The 23,915-nt window shown below is 35.6% G+C and overlaps 1 protein-coding gene across 1 annotated transcript in view; it reads left to right on the top strand.

Annotated features, from left to right (window-relative positions):
• SLC4A4 (solute carrier family 4 member 4) overlaps positions 1–23,915 on the top strand; it is a 378,919-nt gene that overhangs the window by 261,538 nt on the left and 93,466 nt on the right. Inside the window, exons 10-13 of the mRNA XM_044681601.1 lie at positions 7,957–8,044; positions 9,150–9,304; positions 9,848–9,961; positions 12,614–12,788. Coding sequence (XP_044537536.1) covers positions 7,957–8,044; positions 9,150–9,304; positions 9,848–9,961; positions 12,614–12,788 — 532 coding nt within the window. The remainder of the gene's footprint in view (positions 1–7,956; positions 8,045–9,149; positions 9,305–9,847; positions 9,962–12,613; positions 12,789–23,915) is intronic.

The following is a 23,915-nucleotide window of genomic DNA, read 5'->3' as shown; positions in this document are numbered from 1 at the left end:
TATATATATATATATATATATATATATATATATATAGTTTATTCAGAGCATAGAGATTGATTTTTGCCTTTCTTTTTGTATCTCTTCTATGTAGCACAGTGCCTTGGCACATGGTGGGTACTTAATAATTGCTTGTTGACAGGCTAACAAACTGATTGCGTCATGTAGCCATTAATAATATTCTTGCATTAATAATATTGATTAGAACTACGATGAATATATTTTATAGAGATAAAGGGCTTACTCTGGGATATTTAGCACAAAAGATTTATTGACATAGAAATATCTCACATTTAATGATATTTTAACATTTTGGAACTGTTTTATATATACATGTATATAAAGTTCTGTTATGGGTGGATTTCATATTTTATTTATTATGGAATAGGGAGTTGTATCTGGACCCATTAAGAGGATGTGAACTGGCAGATGAGAAGAAATCCATTTACAAAATGCATTAGGAAAAATGTCAGGTGCTAGGTATGTTTCCATTGCTGCACCACATCTGGCTCCTTTGTCCCCCTGCCCCAGCTTGCTTTCTATTTTTCCCCATAAGCTGACAGCTGGCACCTTGTGTTAGCTCATAGCCCTTGCAACGGTGGAGTGGGTTAAGGAAACAAGACCAGCCCTATAGTTGTTTGTTTGTTTGTTTGTTTGTTTGTTTGTTTGTTTTTTAATGTGATTACCCGATTCTGAAGTCGTTAAAAATATTATGTTGTCGTCCAGCTCTTTCAATTGTACCTGTCTCTGTGACTCCATTGGAAGTTTTCTTGGCAAAGATACTGGAGTGGTTTGCCATTTACTTCTTCAGCTCATTTTATAGATGAAGAAACTGAGGCAAATAGGGTCAAAATATTATATTTGTGAACTATTCAAATCAGTGCCTATTGTTAGAAAAAAATTGATCTGATTGTCGTGAGAAGCATTCTAGGTTTAATTTAGTATTACTGTTGGAAGTGCTAAAATTTGATTCAAATAATGACTTCCTTTATGCATGAGCAAGCTTTTCTTCATGCTGGCTGCTAATGTCTTTTCGACCAAAGTGATAATCCTTTAAAGTGACTCTGTGACTTCACTGAAGAGTTAGTTTTAAGTTTATACACAGAGGATAACTTTTTATAGTTTGCCTACCTTATTCTCCCTGAATTCAACTATTTAAATCTCTTTATCTTCTTAATTTTTCTTCTTTTTGGATTGAACTGAATGGTGATTCAGAATGGATACATTTGATTAACTATAACTTCTCCTGAAAAAATTAGGGACAATTAATCTATCTGGGCTCATGGGCTCCCTTTGGCAATCTGGTAAAGTCTATGGACCCCTCTGAGAATAGCATCTTTAAGTTTATAACATAAAATCCACTGGATAAAGAAATGGCAAACCATTCCAGTATCTTTTCCCAAGAAAATCCATGGATAGCTATGGTCCATGGAGTCACAAAGAGTTGGAGATAGAGGTGGAAGCAAGATAGCAGAGACCCACCTGATCTCTACCAAATTACCCTCCAAACAAATATAACACCTCAGAATGATTTCTGGAGTAACACGACCCATAAAAAGACAGGGGGAAATAATTTTTAGCCCAATACAACTTAGAAGGCTGGTATGAAAAGTTTATTGCATTGGGGTAGAAATGAAGTACAAATCAGCACAAGACAGGCCCCAACATAGCAATAAACCTTGGCATCAGCTGAATCAATAGCAAAGGTTTCCCAGAGCTCTCAGCCACAGATGGTATTGGGGGGATTAGAGGATTCCTCAGAAAACTACAGAAGTCTCTTTGCTGACTCTGGGTGCAAGATTCTTGTTGCACTCTCCATATTCAGGACTAGGTCACAGTCCTGGGTCATGGTTTGTGTGTGAGGAAGAGCATCAGCACATACCAGTGTTTGTGACTGCAGGGAAGCAGGGGACCTTAGTCATTGTTCCAAGGCAGAAAAGAGTGTTTGTGGTTGTTCACAGACCAGAGCAGGAGAGTATTAAACACACCTCTCCTTATATCACATGATCTTGGAAAACCAGAAAACTTATAGATTCCCAGAGCTAGCTCTGAAGGCAGCTGAACATGGAACCTGAAGCTTGGGACTCTCTTTTACAGAAAACTAGAGCCCAACTTTAACAGTTTTTTTAAGTGAAAAGAAAGGAGGAAAAGGCTGGAAAATAAGTAAACAATAACAAAAAAATTCAACAAGAAAGCTATTTTGGTAGCAGAGAAGACCAGAACACAAACTTAGAAGAAGACAATAAAGTTGATACAACCACATCCAGAGCCTCCAAGAAAAATATAAACTGGTCTCAAGCCCAACAAAATTAATGGAGGAGCTTGAAAAGGATTTTAAAAATCAAACAAGAGAGGTAGAAGATAAATTGGGGAAAGAAATGAGAATAATACAGGAAAATCATGAAAAAAGAGTCAACTAGCTTGGTAAAGGAGGCACGAAAAATACTGAAGTAAATTCTTTAAAAAACAGGAAAGGCTAATTGGTAAGAGAGACACAAAAATCATTGAAGAAAAGAACTTCTTAAAAGGCAGAATTGGCAATGTAGAAAAAAGAGGTACCCCAATTCACTGAGGGAAAAATTCTTTACGAAATAAATAGAATTGGTCAAATGGAAACAGAGGTACAGAAGCTCAGTGAAGAAAATCATTTTTTTAATTTAATTTTTATTTTCATGCAAAACACACTTATATATTGGTCGTTGTTGTAAGAGCACACTCATGCATAATCAAAACCTCCAAATAAAATCATGAATACACTGATGTGAAAGATAGTATGCCTAGAAAATAACTTCTTAAAAATTAGAGTTGGACAGGTGGAAGCTAATGACTTAATAAGATGTCAAAGAAACAGAGTCAAAATAATGAAAAAATAGAATAAAGTTTAAAATATCTCATGGGAAAAACAATTTACTGGAAAATAAATCCAGTAGAGACAACCTACAATTTATTAGACTACCTGAAATGCCTAATCAAAAAAAGAGCTTACACATCATCTTTCAAGAAATTATCAAGGAGAAATGCCCTGATAGTTTAGAACCTTAAGGAAAAATAGAAATGGAAAGAATTCACTAATCACCTCCTAAAAGAGATCACAAAAGGATAACTCCCAGGAGTATTATAACCAAATTTCAGAACTCCCAGGTCAAGGAGAAAATATTGCAAGTAGCCAAATATTTCTATAGTTATACAAAAATTCTCTAAATCACTATTAATTAGATAAATTGAAATTAAAACAATTCTGAGGTACCTCCCCACACTTAGATTGGCTATTATGACAAAAAATGAAAATAACAAAACTTGGAAGTGATATGAAAAAATTGAGACACTAATGCACTGTTGGAAAAATTGTGAATTCATTCAGCCATTCTGGAGAGCATTTTGGACCTTTGCTTAAAGGGCTATAAAACAGTGCATACCCTTTGACCTAGCCACAGCATAACTAGGATTGTATCCCAAAGAGATAAAAAAGGAGAAGGACCTGTATGTTAAAAAATATTTAAAGCAGCTCTTTTTGTGGTGGCAGAGAATTGAAAAGCAAGAAGATACCCATTAATTGGGAAATGGCTAAGTTACAATATATGAATATAATGGAATACTATTGAGCTGTAAGAAATTATGAACAAAGGAAGCTCAGAAAAACCTGGAAAGACTTACATGAACTGAAGCAGAATGAAGTAAGCAGAACCAGGAGAGCATTGTACACAGAATCAAAAATATTGTATGATGAACAACTGGGAATAATTTAGCTGTTCTCAAAAATGCAATGATCCAAAACAATCTCAAAGGACACATGATAAAAAATTACATCTGCTTCCAGAGAAAGAAATGATGGAGTCTAAATCCATTCCAATGGAAACTTTTTTCTCTCAAATTTTTTGTTCAGGTTTCTTTCCACAAAAAGATGTAACATGTAAAAATGTTTTACATGATTACATGTATAAAATCAATATTAGATTTTTTTCACCATCTCAGCATGGGGTGGGTTGGGTAAAGGAGGGAGATAATTCAAATTTCAAAATTATTTTTAAAAGGTTGGAAATGTTTTTTACATGTAATTGGGGAAAAATAAAATGAGAAAATTTAATCAAATAAAAAGAATTGGACATGGCTGGCCAACCAAATGACAAAATATGCACAAATCACAAAGAAATATATGTGGAAATAATTATCAAAATAATAAATAAGCTAAAAATAATTGCTAGCTTTTATAATCGCTTTAAAGTTTGCAGAGCACTTTTACCAATACTGCAGAGGCTAAGTAACTTGCCCAAAGTCACATAGTACTATATACGAGGCCAGATTCCTCTTGATTCCTTGTCCAGTATTCTATCCAATAGGACACCAAACTGCTCCTGGGTTCCAAAATATAGAACCCTTCCCCTAAGAAGTTGGGTTCAGTTTTCCAGTCCTCTCTTCTTTTCCTCCACTTCTTTCAATGTCATAAGAAACAACCATATTCTCTTTCTCCTTGGCCTGATTATGAACCTATTGGTGTTGAACCTAGCATGATTAGAGAGATGCTATAGTTATTATCAGAAGTCACAGATGAGGCAACCATTACAAAAGGACAATTAAATTCTCCACTTGTATTAGTGTCCTAGATTCCCAGTTATGTACTTCACTTTCTTAGTCTCCTTTTTGTTTTGCTGTCTAATCACAGTGGACAATTCAGACATTCTTTTGGCTCATGACGAATAATTTCTAGTGATTAAAAGGAAGGAGAAACAATTTGTATGAGAACTATGTCCTTGCCTCTGAAGAGTTCATAGATGGGGCTTGATAACAACAGCAGTTCCTTACCCTTGTCCATGACTTTGTGTTTTTCAAAGTATACTGGTATGTATTATAGTGTTTGATCCTCACAACAATTCTGTGAATTAAGTTAAGGTAGATATTATTAGTCAGTGTAATATAGAAAAGGTCACCAGACCCAGTTCTGCCACTTATAAGCTGTGAGTTCTTGGGAAAACATGTAATTTTGATCATGCCCAGTTTTCTCATTTGTCAAATGGGAATACCCACATTGCCCATCTCCAAGAATAATTGTGAAACAAAGAAGATGCATATAATGGTACTTTACATCAGTAAAGCATGATGAGATCCATGATGAGACCCATAATTTGTTGTTGTGGTTGTTCATATATATGGGTCATGAAGAATCAGAGTGATTATATATAATATGTATGTAATACACACAGATATATATATATATAATATGTATGTATATATCTTTATTTCTATTTCTATTAGGTAAAATAGAATAGTGTATTCTGGGAAACAGACAGGGAATCATCCAGTCTCACCTTTGGCGTCATTATTTTTTTTTCTCTTAAATCCTTACCTTCTGTCTTGGAACAATACTGTGTATTGGCTCCAAGGCAGAAGAGTGGTAAGGGTAGGTAATGGGGGTCAAGGGACTTGCCCAGAGTCACACCGCTGGGAAGTGTCTGCGGTCAGATTTGAACCTAGGACCTCCTGTCTCTAGGCCTGACTCTCAATCCACTGAGCATCATTACTTCTTATCCAGTATTCTTGCCCAGTTTTGAGAATCAGGGCTGGAAGAGTCTTTCTTCTCATACTTCAGTTCTTATTTTTTAGATGAGAAGATTGAATCTCAGGGGAGCAAAGTGACTCGCCTAATGTTGGACAGACTGTGACTTCATATGGTTTTCCCATCTATTTTACCCTATCTCATTCACATGTTCTTTAGTGATAACAACTGATACAGGACAGAAAGACATTCTCAAACTCTACATGTCCAACAAATGATCTCGTTATCTTTTCCTCTATACCAGGAGTTCTTAACCTCCTATTCCCCTGATGGCAAACTGACACACTGACACACGTAGCCATTTTCTATGACATGTGCTGCATGCCAAGTTATGCTATTTTTTTCTCAAAGTGACATACCACCTGAGTTATGCTCAGTTTTTTGGTGAATTTTGACACACCAAGCTCAAAAGGTTGCCCATCACTGTCCTATTCTTTTTTTTTTTTAAGTTTATTTATTTGATTAATTTAGAATATTTTTCCATGGTTACATGATTCATGTTCTTTCCCTTCCCTTCTCCCACCACAGTCAATGAGTAATTCTATTGGGTTTTACATGTGTCATTGGTCAAGACCTATTTCCATATTATTAATATTTGCATTATGGTGATCATTTAGAGTCTACATCCCCAATCGTATCTCCATTGAACTATGTGAACAAGCAGTTGTTTTTCTTCTGTGTTTCTACTCCCACAGTTCTTTCACTGGATGTGGATAGCGTTTTTTCTTATAAATCCCTCAGAATTGTCCTGGATCATTGCATTGCTGCTAGTAGAGAAGTCCATTACAATCAATTGTGCTATAATGTATCAGTCTGTGTACAATGTTCTCTCGGTTCTGCTCCTTTCACTCTGCCTCTTTCCAGTTCCCATGGAATTCCTAAGTTCATTATTCCTTTTAGCAATAGTATTCCATCACCAACAGATACCACAATTTATTCAGCCATTCCCCTATCAAAGAGCATCCCCTCATTTTCCAATTTTTTTTGCCACCACAAAGAGCGAGGCTATAAATATTTTTGTACAAGTCTTTTTCCTTATTACCTCTTTGGGGTACAAACTCAGCAGTTTAACTTCCTATTCTTAACCAAGTATCTTTACACTGTCTACCATACTTATTCTGCATTATTTCTTCACCTCAGCCTTATGAAATTTCTTTCTTTCTCTAAGATAGAGCTTATAGACATCTTTCTACCTGAATTTCTGAACTGCTAGTATCCTCCTCATACCTTCTTATTGTTAAATTCTGGACATTTATTTGTTTTTATTGTTTCTTTGTATTTATTCTATTCATACATTTAGATATATTTGTCACCTTCATTTTTAGGTAAGCTCTTTAAAAGTAGGGATTGTCTCATTCCTTGTGTTTATATACTTAATGTTTTGCCTAGTGCCTTGCAAATTTTACATGCTTCAAAAATACTTGTTGATAGATTTGTTGATTAAAGGTTTGCTAGGCATTTTACATATAGTATTTCATTTGATCCTAATAATTTGAATCCATGACCTATTGCCTGATCCGGTTCTCTTTTCATTATACTATGCTGTGAACATAATTCTGCAAAGTAATTTTAATCAACTTACAAAAGATGCAGGGGAGATTCAGAGACATTCCTGGTTCCTGGTCTAGGTCTCTTTACTGTGGAGTTGTACCTAAATGGAGATTAGTCTATGAGCATTAAAAAATATTTCTGTTATAGTAAGCTATGTGTATTATCTGGAAAATGAAGTTAGAGAGAACAATGAGCACATCCACAAAAGGAATTTTAACTCTCTGTGGATGGTGGTTAATTTTGGCATATTTACTAATCTTTGACAATCTCTATTATTCCCCCCCCCACACACACATATTTTGCTTGTCAGCATAAGGCTTACTTAATACATGACTAGCTTTTGCTGATGGCTAAATGCATCTCAGTAGAAACATTTCTCAAAAACACATAGAAGATCATTTCTTTCTGCCCATATTTGGTAAAGAAAATCCAAGGAAAGCTGAGGCCACTGAAGCCTCACTTAGGACAGTGCCTTCTAGGTTTTGTTTGTGTGTTTGTTTCTGAAAATTCCAGAGAATTGGACAAAAAGAGGAAAGTTTAAACAGGAATGGCAAAATGATTCCAAAAGGGAACCCCTTTGAGACAACTTCATATGACTCCTCTGTCAAGTTGGCCTTTGGCCCAGTAGAAATCTTGCAGCCAATTGTCGTCTATTTCCCAACTCTGAAAAAGAATTATCTGTATGACAGAGGCCATAACCCTGCTAAAAAGATGAAAATTTGGGCCTGACCTTTTTTTCCTATGCTGGAGTAAACAAATAACTTATGATTTCTGTATAATTTGAACTTAGAGCAGAGTCTATTCTGCTGTATTCTAATAATTGCTTCTCTTTTGCTTATTTTTTCTCCAATCAGGTTCCTATTCATTCTCTTGGGTCCTAAGGGAAAGGCCAAATCTTATCATGAGATTGGCAGAGCCATTGCTACTTTGATGTCTGATGAGGTAGGAACTGTGCGCGTGCGCTTGCGCGCGTGTGTGTGTTTGTGTGTGTGCGTGTGTTTGTGTGTGTGTGTGTGTGTGTGTGTGTGCTGGGGAAGGTATCATCAAGTTAGCATGTGCTATGTAGAAGGAGCTTTAATTTGTCAGTCAAGAAAACTTCAGCTCATTTTTCATTCATTCCACCATTTAGAATCCATGCCACCTGAGACAAATCAATTAATCTCTCTGGATCTTCATTTGAATTTAAGTGAGGCAGAGTTGCACAAAGTCATCAGCATCTACTGTACCCACTCAGTCTAACACTGAGATGTTAGATTGCTTCCTCATAACTTTTTTCCACATTGAATTGTTATTTTACACACACACACACACACACACACACACACACACACACACATTCATGTATAATATATAGGTATAATGTAGTTTTCTTAGTATAAGCCATGGTTTCTTGATCTTTTACAAGGCATATTAGGGAATGATACAAACTGAGTTCAATATTTAACATCAGTTGATCAGATAAGTTCAGAGTTTTATATCAGTTTCTAAATACTGTGTTGTAATGATGAGGACTTCCTTTCCTTGCCTAAAATGCTTTAATTTCTTGAGATTTATTTGCCTACTTCAAATATCTGCAATTCAGTTTTGAAAAACATAAATGGATTAAGTGAATATTTCTCTTCTTAATGCCTTTAAAAACTCATTTATTTTGAGAAACTATATATTCTGACTTCTCTATTATTATTTGAGACCTAAGGGAAAACACTAAAAACAAATCATTTTCTTAGGTAATGGAAGGTTAGTGTTTCGATTTGTATTTTTTTACCTTGTAAGAGCCTATTATTTATCTCACAACATTAATTGTCATTCTATAGATCTGGAAAATGAAAAGATTACCCCAGATATAAGGTCCCTTCTATGATTTTATGATCTTAATGGATCCCCTCTACTTTTATTATGTAGCCTTTGAGAACCCAAGGTCACCATCATACTAGGATGAGGCAAGAGAATGGAGAACACTCTCTGAGAATGGAATTTTCTTTCCAACTTCAACATAATACAAATTGCTTTCTTTATCTGAAACAAAGTAATTTTTTCTTTCTCACAGGTGTTCCATGATATTGCCTACAAAGCAAAGGATAGGCAAGACCTGATTGCTGGAATTGATGAGTTCTTGGATGAAGTCATCGTTCTTCCCCCAGGGGAATGGGATCCAACCATTAGGATAGAACCTCCAAAAAGTCTTCCATCATCAGACAAAAGGTTAATTTGTCAGGGAATTGGGGGGCTACTAGAGTAGGGACCAGATTAAATGTCGTGTTCACAAATTTCTAATCTTGTTGGATTATTTCAAGAAAATCGCTTATGTCTGTTAGTGTCAGAGGAGAGCTGTCAATTTCTGCTTAATTGGTCTGAATCAGAGCCAGGATCAATTTAGGGGGAAAGCTCATTAGAATGGAGTTGTGAGAGATTTGAGGTAGAGAGACCTTATTGTCATTAGTCCAGCTGTAAAATGATGAGGGTCTGTACTGAACATTCCATGGAAATCTTTTGTAGACCACTGGAATGGTTCACCTACTCTGCTACATGCTATATGATTCTTCCAGCCTCTTGAGGCTGGCTAATTCTGGTTAAAGACAGTTGTTTTCTGAGGAGTGGCTCCAGGCATATTAGGAGAAGTCAATAAGGATAAGGGTTCCCAAGGAGTTCCTAAATAAGCTCACAACTCTAATTGAGCCAATTCAATCTCTAAAGCAGATGAGAATGATGCTAATCTTCCCTTGGGCTTTGTTGGTCATAACACAGGAAGAATATGTACTCAGGTGGAGAGAATGTACAAATGAATGGAGACACCCCCCATGATGGAGGTCATGGAGGGGGAGGGCACGGAGACTCTGAAGAACTCCAGCGAACTGGAAGGTAAGTGCTTCTAGCATTCATTGTGAGTCTAAGCTTTGGTTTGCTATTCCTTTCTTTTTCTTTAAGAGTTAGATGACTTTAGGCAAGTCATCTCACCTCTCTAGGACCTAGTTTATCTGTCAACTGGGAAAAAATGCTTCTTGTACAACCTACTTCTCTTGATGTTATAAGGCTCAAATGTGAAAGTATTCTGCAACCATAAAGCCCTTAAATCAATGCAAGATTTCTTATGTCTCTTTTGCCCCTTTCCATTCCCTTATAAAATTGATTTCAGATCTCAGTTCCTATTCCTCAGTATTTCTAGTAAACATCCCTATCCCTCCATTCACATAGTTTACTAAACTAATTCATTGTCTCTCCCCTCATTTTCCCATTTGCTGCCCCTGACTCAAGTCTCTCCTTATTCTGATCCATTCTCTGCAAGCTTGCCAAAGTTATTTTCTTTAAGTTCAGAACTGACCATATGACTTTCCCATAAACACCTTTGGCTTCCTATTACTGCCAATATCAAATATAAACACCTCGTTTTGGCAATGGAAACTCTTCTAATCTTCTTACCATCCCTCCTTTCCATGTCCTTTCTAGTCCAGCCAAGCTAGTCTATTTGCTGTTCCTCACACATGACTCTCCATCTCCCATCTCCAAGTCTTTGTATTGGTTGACCCCCATGCCTGGAATGTTTTCCCAGTTCATCTCTGCCTCTTAGGACATGTGGATTACTTCAAGACTAAGCTCAAATCTCACTTTCTTCAGAAAGCCTTTCTCTGTCCCCCTACCTGCTAGTGCCTTTTCCTCCAAGATTACCTCCCATCTCCTCTTTGTCTATCTCATATGCACCCAGTTATTTACATATTGTCTCTCCCATTTGTTGGCGAACTCCTTAAGGGCAGGAACTCTTTTTGCCTTTCTTTCTATGGCTAGCCCATAGTAGGAACTTAGTAAATGTTTGTTGATTGATTGGTGACTGACTTGGATTATAAAAAAGAGTTGCTTTTAAACTAGTTGTCACTTAATCAGGAATGAATGGACTCTTCCACAATTCTTTTGAGGAACTGAATGAATTCAGATGGGGTAAAGGTTGACAATCAAGACAATCAATTTGTGAAGTGAGAACTTCTTATTTTGGCCATTGCTCATGCTATACAGCTGTAGATCTCAGGGTTCCATGTGCCCTGTGGGAAAGCCAGTTCTGTTTCAAGGTCCATTGTGACTTTGCTTTGAGTTGGTCTTTTCTCAAAAGAAGAGTCAATTGATACTGGGGGCTGAATAGATTTCTTATTTTTTGGAAAAAAATAAATCTTCAATCTCTATTATTTACGATTTCATTACAACAAGAAAGAAAGAGAGGAAGGAAGAAATGAAAGAAAGAATAAAAAAGAAAAAAAGATAAAGAAGCAAAAAGAAAAGATGAAGGAAAAAAGAAAAATAGACAGGTAGACAGATACATAATTTGTGAATTACTTATATCTTAAGCACTGGAGGTATAAAGAAAAAAAACAATTCCTGGTACTTATTTTTGAGGAAGACAACACATAAAGGAGAGCCATTGAGTGGGGTGGGGTGGGGTGAAGAAGGCTACTCTATTAGCAAGAAAGTAGAGTACAGGTCTAGAGAGAGAAAGAAAATAAGTATAAAAGAAATATATTTGGGGCTCTCCCCGAAACATTGACTTAGGCCAGGAAGTCCCCAATCAGAGAAGAGAATAGTGTCTTATCATGAGTTTTCACTAGGGCAGGAAGACTGAGGAAGTGGGTCAGAATTCTGGAGGGCGAGTTCATCTGGAAGTAGCAGATTGTTCCTTTCTTTCTCCATTTTCCTGATCTAGGATTCATTTCTTTATTCTATTTATTACAGATAAAATTCAATTAACCTAAGTTATTAGTTCATTCTAACTAGGAAAACTTTTCCCCATACCAATAGATCTTTTGGATGCCTATGCAAAAATAAGTCAAATTGTCAGTTTCATGATAGCCCTACCTATCTACTAACTGGTTGTCATTGTTGAGTCATTTCAGTTATTTCCCATTCTTCATGATCCCCTTTGGGGTTTTCTTGGCAAAGACACTAGAGTGGTTTGCAATGGCCCTCTCTAACTCATTTTATAGATGAAGAAACCTGGAAAATAGGGTTAAGTGACTTGCCCAGGATCACATAGCTAATGAGTATCTGAGCCTAGATTTGAACTGATTACAGGCCTAGCACTCTATCTACTGTGCCACCTACCTATCCCACCAACTCAAAAAAAGGACTTATTCATCTCTGAGGTCCTTTCTAGCTTAAACATTTTGCTAACACTTGAATATTAGATTGCCAAGATTTTGTATTTAAAGTGAAATTGCATTTTAAGTGATTTCAAGAACCCATATTCCAGGGTTCTTAATCTGTGATCCATGAATTTGATAATACCTTTTTTGATATTTGTAATTTCAATAAAATTGATTTCCTTTGTAATCCTACTGATTTTATTTTATTAACTTACAAAGAACTTCCTCTTCCAATGCCAAAGGGGTCCAGTACATAAAAAAGATTGACAACCCTTGTCGTAGATAGGCCAACCGATTTTAACTTAGCCTTTTACTTGATATATCATTTTTCTTTCTCTTCCTTTTGTTGCAATCTATTATCCATTTCCAATGTTTCCTTTCTTCCCAGGTTCTGTGGAGGACTAATTAAGGACATAAAGAGGAAGGCACCATTTTTTGCCAGTGACTTTTATGATGCTTTAAATATCCAAGCTCTTTCTGCCATCCTATTCATTTATCTGGCGACAGTCACCAATGCGATCACTTTCGGTGGACTGCTGGGGGATGCCACAGAAAACATGCAGGTGTGTAGTCATTTTTGGAGTCTACAAATAGCCAACCCCAGATTGCCTTCCTTACCCTGCTAGTTCAGCCGGGAGCAGATGGCCTCTCAGTCACTCAGCATGATTTCTGCTTTCTTTTGTTGGATCCTGCTTTTTCCTTTGCTTCTGGCCTGTTGCTGCATATCCAGCCTTCTAGTGATGGCAAAAATAGCTCCATGAAATTTGCCTTGAATCACAAGTTGGGGTTAGGAGGGCAGAATAAAAGGAAATGAAGAAACAGCAACGTATTTAGCAGTCCTGGTTTTGTAAAAACTGTTTCTGCAGTCCCTTTTTGCCTTGGCATTCAAGACACTTTCATGGAGAGCACCACATTCTGTGGTCATTTCATTCCTGTGTAAATATTATTCTAATTTCACAGAAGAGGTAACTGAGTTATAATAACTGAGTCACTCAAGTGACTGGCCCAAGGTCACAAAACAACTCAATATCTGTAAATATGGGACTAGAACTTGGACTTCCTGTTATAAGGAAGGATCTTTCTTGATTCTGTTTACTAGATAGAGAATCACATTTTTAATATCCTTAAGAAAATAGCATGTAACTGTGCAAAAATTTTCTAAGTTAAAAAAAGAGGGAAAATAGCATAAGGACAAAAGGAAAGCTATACAATTATGATCATATACATTGATTAAATATGATAGGAGACCAGTAACTAATTATTAAAAATACCTATTTTGGAAATACAAACAAAAGCAGTGATGGGCAAACTTTTTAAAGAGGGGGCCAAAGGAAAGGAAATGCTCATCTGTCAGTCTGTTTCTAAGGCAACTCTTTTGAAGTTTCATTGTATTTATCCTACTCATTGTATTCATCAGATTAGGAATAATGTCAGGCTACCAGATAGAACATTTCAGGGGGCCGCATCTGGCCCGCAGCTGTAGTTTACCCATCACTGAACAAAAGCTTTCTTAAGTTAATGCCACAAAAACCGTGAGTATTATAGATTCAGATAATGAGTTTGTTGTAATGTATACCTACAAAATAAAATGATGTCAAATGAAAATTCAGTGTAGCTATTAATTATTATTTGTATTTTAAGGTGGATATCTACTTTAACAAATAATATAGTAGCTATTACTTGAAAATGTGTTTTATAGCTTATATAGATACACATACAACATATTAGAATTTCTTTCTTTTCTATAAGATGTATTGCAAAATATATAATAAGGTGTCCCCAAAGTATTAGTGGCATTTTAACTTTAATAAATTTAATAGTAGTTTAGCATTAAGATTTTTGAGACATGTTTTACAGTGTACTAGTAAAGATATCATTATAAGAATATTCTACCTTATGCAATAGGAACAGAATATCCTGGAAAGTAAAGTAGAAGTAGAATATTTGTTACTAATAATTATTTGCAGTCATTTGTATTTTTTCCAGTTGCATATAAAAACAATTTTAATATTCATTTAAAAAAACATTTTGAGTTCCATAATCTTTCCTTCCCCCCTCTTTTTTTAAAAAAATGTTTTATAAACCTTTACCTAGAAGAGGGGTAATAGCTAGGCAATGGGGGTCAAGTGACTAGCCCAGGGTCACACAGCTGGGAAGTGTCTGAGGCCATATTTGAACCTAAGACCTCCTGTCTCTAGGCCTGACTCTCAATCCACTGAGCTACCCAGATGCCTCCCCTTTCTCCCTCTTTTTTGAGAAGTCAAGTAATTCAATATATTATACATATGCAATCATACAAGATATATTTCCATATTAGCCATGTTGAGAAAGAAAACACAAAACCAACCCCCCTTCCCCAAACCAAGATGAATAAAGAAAGCAAAAAAGGTAAACCCTCAGACATCGGTTTTTTCTCTATAGCTAGATAACTATTTTTCATCTCAAGTCCTTCAGAATTGTCTTAGATCATTGTTCTGCTAAGAATAGCTAAACCATTCACAGTTGATCATTGTAGTATATGCTATTATTTTGTACAATCTTGTCACATTTTTCTGAAATCCTCTTGCTCGTCATTTCTTATCACAATAACATTCCATCACAATCAGATACTACAACTTGTTTAGACATTCCTCAGTTGATTGACATCCCCTCAATTTCTAATTCTTTGCCACCACAAAAAACACTGCTATAAATAGTTTTTGTACATAAAGATCCTTTTCCCTTTTTCGTAGCTCTCTTTGGGATACAGACCTAGAGGTGCTATTGATGGGTCATAGGATATGCTCAACTTTATAATTCTTTGGGCATAGTTACAAATGGCTCTCCAGAATGGTTGGATTAGTTCACATCTCCACCAACAGTGTATTATTAGTATCTCATCTTTTCCAAGTCCCTCTAATATTTGACATCTTCCTTTTCTGTCTAATCTGTTAGGTATGAAATGGTAACTCAAGAGTTGTCTTAATGTGCATTTCTCTAATCAATAATAATTTGGAACACTTTTCCATATGACTATAAATAGGTTGATTTCTTCTTTTAAAAACTCTCTGTTCTAATCCTTTGACTTTTTCAATTGGGGAATGACATATTTTTTTTGATCTTTTTTATTGATCTGACTTAGTTCTCTATATATTTGAGAAATGAAATATTTATGAGAAACTCAGTAATTCTCCATTCTCCCCCCTCAATTTTCAGCTTTCTTTCTAATATTGGCTGCATTGGATTTGTTGGTACAAACCTTTTAAATTTAATGTAATTAAAATTATCCATTTTTTATCCTGTGATGTTCTCTACCTTTTGTTCAGTCATAAATTCTTCATTTTTACATAAATCTTACAGATAAGATATTCCGTGTTCTCATAATTTGCATATATCACCCTTTATATCTAAATCATGTATTATTTTGACTTTATTTTGTTATGTGTTGCCAGATAGTTTCTTCCAAACTGCTTTCCAGTCTTCCCAGCAATTTTTGTCATATAGTGAGTTTTTGTCCCCAAAGCTTTGACCTTTACTTTTATCAAACTCTACATTACTATGAGCATTTAGTACAGTGTAATCTATCCCACTGATCCACTGCGTTAGTCCTTAGCTATCATCATCATTTTGTTTTGATTACCGCTTTGTAATAAAATTTGAGATGTGGTATGACTAGCCTACCTTCACATTTCTTGATTGATATTTTTGACCTTTTATTTTTCTAGATAGTTTTCATTATTTTTTCTATTTCTATAAAGTAATTTTTTTGGAACTTTGATTGTTATGGCACTGAATAAATAAATTAGTCTGGGTAGAATTATTATTTTTATTATGTTGACTCAGCCTACCCATGAGCAATTACTATTTTTCCAGTTGTTTAGATCTGACTATTTGTGTGAAAACTACTTTGTGATTGTGTTCATATAATTCTTGAGTTTATTATAGCAGGTAGATTCCAATGTTCTGTATTGTGTATAGTTATTTTCCTGCTTGACTTTTTTGTAATATATTGAAATGCTGATGATTTATATATATTTTTTATATCTTGCAACTTTGTTGAAGTTGTTAATTAGTTCAACTAGTTTTTAGTTGATTCCTTAGAATTCCTTAAGTATGCAATCATACTATCTGCAAATAGTTTTGTTTTCTCATTGCCTATTCTAATTCCTTTAATTTCCTTTACTCCTTTTATTGCTATAGCTAACATTTCTAAAATAATGATCATGGTCATCCTTGCTTCACCTCTGATCTTACTGAGAAGGCTTTTAGATTAACCCCATTATAGATAACGATTGCTGATGGTGATTTTAAGGAAAGGTCCATTTGATCCCATGCTTTCAAGTGTTTTCAGTAGAAATAAGTGTTATATTTTGTCAAAAGCCTTTTATGAATCTTTTGAGATAATCATATGATTTCTGTAGATTTTTCCTATTGATATGTACCATTATGCTGATAGTTTTCCTAGTTTTTATTCAGCCTTGCATTCTTGATATAAACCCCACCTGGCCATAGTATATGATCCTTGTGATATATTGTTGTAATCCCCATGCTAGTATTTTATTAAAATTTTATTTGCATCAATTATTTGTTAGGGAAGTTGGTCGATAATTTTCTTTCTCCGTTTTTGCTCTTCCTAGTTTAGGTATCAGTAGCATATCTGTCATAAAAAAATTTGGGAGAATTTCTCCTTTGCATATTTTTTCAAATAGTTTATAGAGTATTGAGATTGTTTTTTACATGTTTAGTAAAATTCACTTGTGCAACTCTTTGCTTTTGAGATTTTTTCCTTAGGAAAATCATTGATGGTTTCTTCAACTTCTTTTCCTAAGAGAGGATCTGTTTTCTCTTCTATTAATGTGGGAAATTTATATTTTTATAAATGTTCATCCATTTAACTTAGATTGCCATATTTATTGGCATGTAATTGGGTAAAATAGCTCCTAATAATTGATTTAATTTCTTCATTATTGGTGATGAAGATTCTTTTCATTTTTGATGCTGGTAATTTTTTTCCTCTTTCTTTTTTTAAAAATCAAATTAGTCAATGGTTAATCTCTTTGTTTGTTTTTTCCCCCATAAAAGCAGATCCTGGTTTTATTTATTAATTCAATGATTTTCTTACATTCAGTTTTATTAATCTCTCCTTTGATTTACAAAATTTGTTCTTTAATTGGGATTTTAAAATTTGTTCTTTTCCTGTTTTTTTTTAGTTGCATACCTAATTCACTGACCTACTGTTTATTTTATTGATATAAGTATTTAGAGATATAACATTTTCCCTAAGTATTGCTTTGGCTGCATTCCTAAATTTTGGCATATTACCTTCATGTTGTCATTTTCTTGAATGAAATTATTGCTTGTTTCTATGATTTATTCTTTTTTAAGGTATTAAATTTTATTGTATTTCCCCCAATTACATGCAAAAACAGTTTCCAAATTTTTCAAAGAATATTGAGTCTCAAGTTCTCTCCCTCCTTCTATCCCTTCCATACCAACTCCTCCATTTATCTTAAGATGATAAGCAATATCATATAGATTTTACATGTGCAGTCATGTAAATAATTTTCCCCATATTATTCCTTTTGTGTAAGAAAAAAAAGAAAAAAATTAATAAAGTGAAAAAAATTTGCTTTTGGTCAGGAATCAGACTCAGCTCTTTATTTCTGGACATAACTGGCATATTTTTTTGTCATGAGTCCTTAGGAATAGTTTTGGACTTTTCATTTTAAAGTATTTTTATCACTGTACAGTAGTATCCTGTTTCTGCTTATTTCACTCTTCTTCAGTTTGTGTAAGTCTTTCTAAGTTTTTCTGAGATCCTCCTGCTAACCATTTTTTACAGCACTATTGTATTTCAGTATGATCAGATACTATAACTTACTCAGCCATTCCCCAATTGATGAGTATCTCCTCATTTTCCAAATATTTGCCCCCTAAAAAGAGCTGCTTTAAATATTTTTGCACATATAGGTCTGTCCCATTTTTATTTTATTTATTATATGGTTTTAGGATACAAACCTAATAATGTTATTGCTGGATCAAAGGTATGTACAGTTTTATAGTACTTTGGGCAAAGGTCCAAATTGCTTTCCTGAATGAATCAGTTCACAATTCTTCCCAACAGTGCATTTGTTCCCAGTTTTCCCATATACTCTCCAAACTTTGTCATTTTCCTTTTCTGTCATAATAGCCAATCTGATAAATATGGAGTGTTACTTCAGAGTTGTCTTAATTCACATTCTTCTGATTATGATTTAGAGCTTTTTTTTTGCATGACTACAGAGAACTTTAATGACTATGTCTGAGAAATGCCTGTTCATATCCTTTGACTATTTATCAATTAGGGAAGGATTTGTATTCATATATATATATATATATATATATATATATATATTAAATTCATTTCTCTATGTTTTTGAGAAATGTCTTTATTAGAGAGACATATGATTTTTTGTACCATTATGATTATTGTTTATTTTCTAGCCCATTTAGCTCTGTTTAGTTTCTGACCTCTTCCTTCCCCAATTTGCCCTGTTTTCTAAGCCCTGTCCCTTTCTCTTCTCCCCTTTCCCTCCTACTTTCCAATTGGGTAAAATTTCTCTAAACCCAATCAGTTGTGTATATTCTCATCAGCCAATTCTGATGAGAGTGAGATTCATGTGCTCTTCTCCCAAACTCCCCTATATTCCCCATCCACTGTGAATGCTCTTTCATGACTCTTTTATGTGCAATAATTTAACCTATTATATTTTTCCTTTCCTCCTGAGTATAGATCAGAGGTCATAGACTTTATTATTGGCTTCTTTCCTGGACTTCTTCTGCCATGAATTCCTTGGTTTTTCTTTTTTCTACATTGTGGCTGTCTCTAGCTTCCTTGAAACACCAGTTAAAATCTTATCCCCTATAAGAAGTCTTTCATGATTCTCCTCAGTATTAATACCTTCCCTCTCTTTGTCATTTCCAGAATATTCAGTATATATCTGATTTCTACAGAGTTATTTGCAGGTTGTTTCCCCCATTTGATTATGAGCTTCTTGAGAATAGGGATTGTCTTTTGCCTATCTTTGGATCCCCAGTGCTTACCAGCGAACCTGGCACATTGTAGGTACTTAATAAATGACCAATGACTGAATGACTATAGAATTTACCTTGATGAATACCAAGATTGAGTTTTTTTCCTTCCCCCTTCCCTTCTATTTAGACTAACCAGATTGTAAGACCCTTATCTTGCTGGCTTCTGGTAAGTAAATTCCAATTCTTGCCTGGAACATATCATTCCTAGACTTTAAACTGGTACAGAAATTGAAAGCCCATTTTTAGATACTATCTCCATAACAAGTTGCTCATTTCCCAGATCTGCCTTTCTCTTTGAAGCCCTTCTGTGCCTTTGATCTACAGCAATGATGAGAATACTACCTGTGCCTTCTGTCTATGTATATTCCTTCTAAATGCCTTAATAAAGACAACGTTCTTTCAGTTTCTATTTTGCCTTCTGGATTTAGGATACCAGAGCAGTTTTGTTTGCTAATTTCTTGAAATATGATGTTTATGCCTTGTTTTTTTAATCAGGGCATTTTTTTTTATAGTTCCTGTATTTTCTTTTATTTAGAATATTTTGCTTGGCTACATGATTCATGATCCCCTCCCCCTCCTCCCAAAGTCGACAAACAGTTCCACTATCTTATACATGTATCATTTTTTAAAACCTATTTCTATGTTATTCATATTTGCAGTAGAGTGATCCTAATCATATCCCTATCGTACTATGTGATCAATCATATATTTTTCTAATATATTTCTGCTCCCACAGTTCTTTCTCTGGATGTTGTAATGCAAGGTAGCTAACAGAAACTTTTTGCTTCTGCAATTTCTGACGGTCACAAAAAGTCAGTTAAACATCTTAGAATGTTCAGAAAGTCAATTAGAACTTAAAGCGATAAATAGAGGTGAAGTTCCAACGGATGGAGACTTTTGCCTTCTGGCTTTCGATGTGGCTGGAGGCTTTTGCTTTGGCCTTTCGGCTTTGTCCTAATTGCTTCGGCCTTGGCTTGTGCTTATTTTGTTTGGGGGAAATTTGGACCTGTCTCATTTCTCTGGACCTCTCCCTGATCTCCTGTCTCCATCCCTCCCCTTCCCTGATTTCCTTTGGGTTTTAGCTTCTTTAGATAATTGGAGTTTCCTCAAATAAGTTATCCCTAGGTTTGATAAAGATTTTATTTAAAAGGCAGTCAAATCTTCCTGACTGGGAGAGCTGGACTCTCTGTCTAAACCTCTCCGTGACCCATCCCCCACCCTCACCCCTCTCCCTAGCAGCAGTTAGAAAATCCTGAACCCCCTCCCCCTTCTGACTGACCCTGGTATTAATAAAACCCCTTGTTACCTATTCAAACCCTGTGGTGAGTCATTGTGTTGAAAATTAAGACAAGGGCCAAGAGGAAAGAATCATTTTCCTTTATTTCTTGAGACAACTGGGGCATCCATCTTGACAGGAAGTACCCACCTTCAAGACTTCCTCCAGCCATCAGTTTGACTGGCAGGGAGGAGCCCTCCTGACTCCTCCTTCAGGAGGCTTTGAAACTAACAAGAGAAACCCTCCAGTCAAGCCTAAACGTTTCTTACTGGCCCTGGTTTCCTCCTTGTATCCTCTGTCTCAAGCCTCTGGGAATAAACCTGTTTGAGCTGCCTCTCCTACATACCCCATTTCCTTTATCTCCTATATACCTTCTCATACCTTCATTCCTCCTCCAATCACCTTATAATCCCCTATATTCCCCTTTATCCTTCCTCACACCCACCTTACTCAGCTTATTTACCTTCTTTTTTTATAACAATGTAGATAGCATTCTTTCTTACAAGTTCCTCTGGATTTTTCTGGGTCATTGCATTACTGCTGGTAAAAAAGTCTATTACATTTGTCTGTGCCATAATGTATCAGTCTCTGTGTACAATGTTCTTCTGGTTCTGCTCCTTTCAATCTGCATCAATTCCTGGAGGTCTTTCCAGTTTAAATGGAATTCCTCCATTTCTTTATTACTTTCAGCACAATAATATCCCATCACCAGCATATACCACAATTTATTCAGCCATTCCCCAATCGAGGGACACCCTCTCATTTTGCAATTTTTTGCCACCACAAAGAGCATGACTCTAAATATATTTGTACAGTTGTGAGTGGGTGAAGGGAGGAAGGTAGGAAGGATGGATAGAGAAGAAGGATGGATGGGAGGAAAGTAAAGGGAATAGGAAGGAAGGTAGCCTAGCTGGGGTAGCCCAAGCCCAGAGGGCAAATTGACCAGAGCCCTTCAGAGCTCAATAAATATCAGGAAACAACTTAAGGGTATAGAATAGCTGGGTTTATTTAATTTAGGGAAAGAAGAGGTCTAGGGAGGATAGGAGGTAGATCTCCAACAGCTTTGTGGGGACCAAGGCTCTTCCTCCAAAAAGGTGCCAAAACCCCACACTCTCCCTTCTCTTATACCTTCCTCAGACACCTATCACAAAGAAAGTGGGATGTGTTTGAGGAAGTTAGGGTAGAGGGCCCTGGGAGAGGTAGTCTCGCAGGGTTAGTGCATTTCAAAATGCATACTTTCCCCTTATTATCTCTTTGAGGTACAAATTCAGCAGTGGTATGGCTAGATCAAAGGGCAGGCATTCATTTAAAGCCCTTTGTGCATAGTTCCAAATTTCCCTCCAGAATGGTTGTTTGGTCAGGGCTTTTAAGTAGTCCAATAATTTTTTTAATCATCTCTCTCAATCTATTTTCCAGATTATTTATTTTTCCAGTGTGATAGTTCACATTTTCTTTTTTTGACTTTGATTGTTTCTTTATTATTTTATTGTTTCTTGATTTCTCATGGAGTTATTAGTTTACACTTACCCAGTTTTAATTTTTAAGAAATTATAGTTTTCAGTGAGCTTTTGTGCTTCCTTTTCCATTTGTTCAATTCTGTTTTTAAGATGTTATTTTCTTTAATATTTTGTGCCTCCTTCACCAAGCTTGATCTTTTTTTTGATGTTCTTTTATGATTTTATTGCATCAGTCTCATTTCTCAACTTTCCTTTATCTTTGTTATTTGATTTTTAAATCCATTTTGAGCTCTCCAGATGTTCTTTTTGGAAATGTGATTAACTCACATTTTTCTTTGAAGCTTTTCATGTAGCTGTTTTGACTGCTGTTTTCTCATGTGGTTTGTTTTTTTAATCTTCCCTGGCATCATAGTAGTTTTCTATGGTCAAGTTCTTCTTTGAGGGTTTATTCATTATCCCGGCCTATTTCTAGATTTATAACTTTATGTAAACTTGGGCACTGCTCCTTGGATGAAAGGGCCATTGTCTCAAGCTTCAGGACTTTCTTACTGCTCTTTTCAAGTCAAACTTTGGGAGTCTGTAGGTTTTTAATTCTTACAAGGTGATATGATCTAAGGAGAAGTTTGACCACTGCTACCAGAAGCACTCTTCTCTACCTTGGAACTGGAATAAGGGCTCCTGAATCCCTGCTTCCGCAAGCACTAGTGAACAAGTAAGCCTCTCAGCTCTGGGATTGTGATCCAAACTGTGTAGGGGCAATGGGACAGGGCCCTATACTCATTGTCTGCAAAGGGTCTTCTGTAATCTTTTTCTGACCAAGTTTAACTCGCACTTCCCTGAACAACTATGCGTTAAGAACTCTCAACACTTCTTCTGCTGCTACTGAACTGCCACTAAAGCCTGATGTTGTACTCCTGATGTGGCCTGTGCTCTGTAGTCTCTACTAGACTAGCTCTGACCACTGTTCTAGTCAGAGAGATCTTTCCTGCCAATTTTTTAAATTGTCATGGAATGGGAAATTGCTTTAGCCTGATCTTTTCATGATTCTGCTGCTCCAGAATTCAATTTGAGGTCTTATTTTAATGTTGTTTAGAGAGGAATTTGGGAGAACTCAAGTGAGTAGAGACTTTACCCTGCTATCTGCCTTCAACAGAGTTATATTTTAAGTAAAATCAGGCAGCATATTATTTAAAGAAAATCTACAGCTGATTATAAGACATCAAAAATTAAAGCTATTTGGGTTCTTTGGTATCATCTCATCTAACTTCATATTACCAATGGATCCTGAGAGATGTCAGGCATATACATAGCTAATTAGCATAAGATCCAAAACTAAAACTCAGGTCTCCTGTCCACTAGTTTACTAATTTGCCCATCACACCATATAAAGTGCAAGAAAGAAAATGGCCTTCTAATATATCTTTCAGAAATTTATCAGGATATATTTTTATAAAATGGACTAGAGCTTACTAGTATTGGGGAAATCTGAGGAGATCTTGGGAATTAAACCCAGACTTACTTGGCTCTGATACATAGTGAAGATGAGGAATATTCAAATGAGCGAGGAAAGGTAAGCTCAAACAGGAAAATGGTAGGACTGTGCTTTATATAGTTCCTGGGGAAAAAATCTTGTACTATCGATATCATCCTGAAAGGTATAATTGTAAGACTAAACCAAATGTCAACCAATGCTGCCAAAATTAGTCTAGAAAGCATTGCTAAAGATTAGGCAGCTTTGGGCAAGTATCTAACAACCTTTAGGGCACAGGTAGTATTCTTATCACTGCTACTGATCAAAGGCATGGAAGGGCTTCAAAGAGAAAGGCAGATCTGGGAAATAAGCAATTTGTTATGGAGATAGTATCTAAAAATGGGCTTTCGATTTCTGTACCAGTTTAAAGTCT

This window comes from Gracilinanus agilis, chromosome 6 (genome assembly GCF_016433145.1).
Source record: "Gracilinanus agilis isolate LMUSP501 chromosome 6, AgileGrace, whole genome shotgun sequence".
NCBI lineage: Eukaryota > Metazoa > Chordata > Mammalia > Didelphimorphia > Didelphidae > Gracilinanus > Gracilinanus agilis.
Note: the sequence above shows the minus strand (reverse complement) of the source record. Positions and strands in the feature narration are given on the sequence as shown.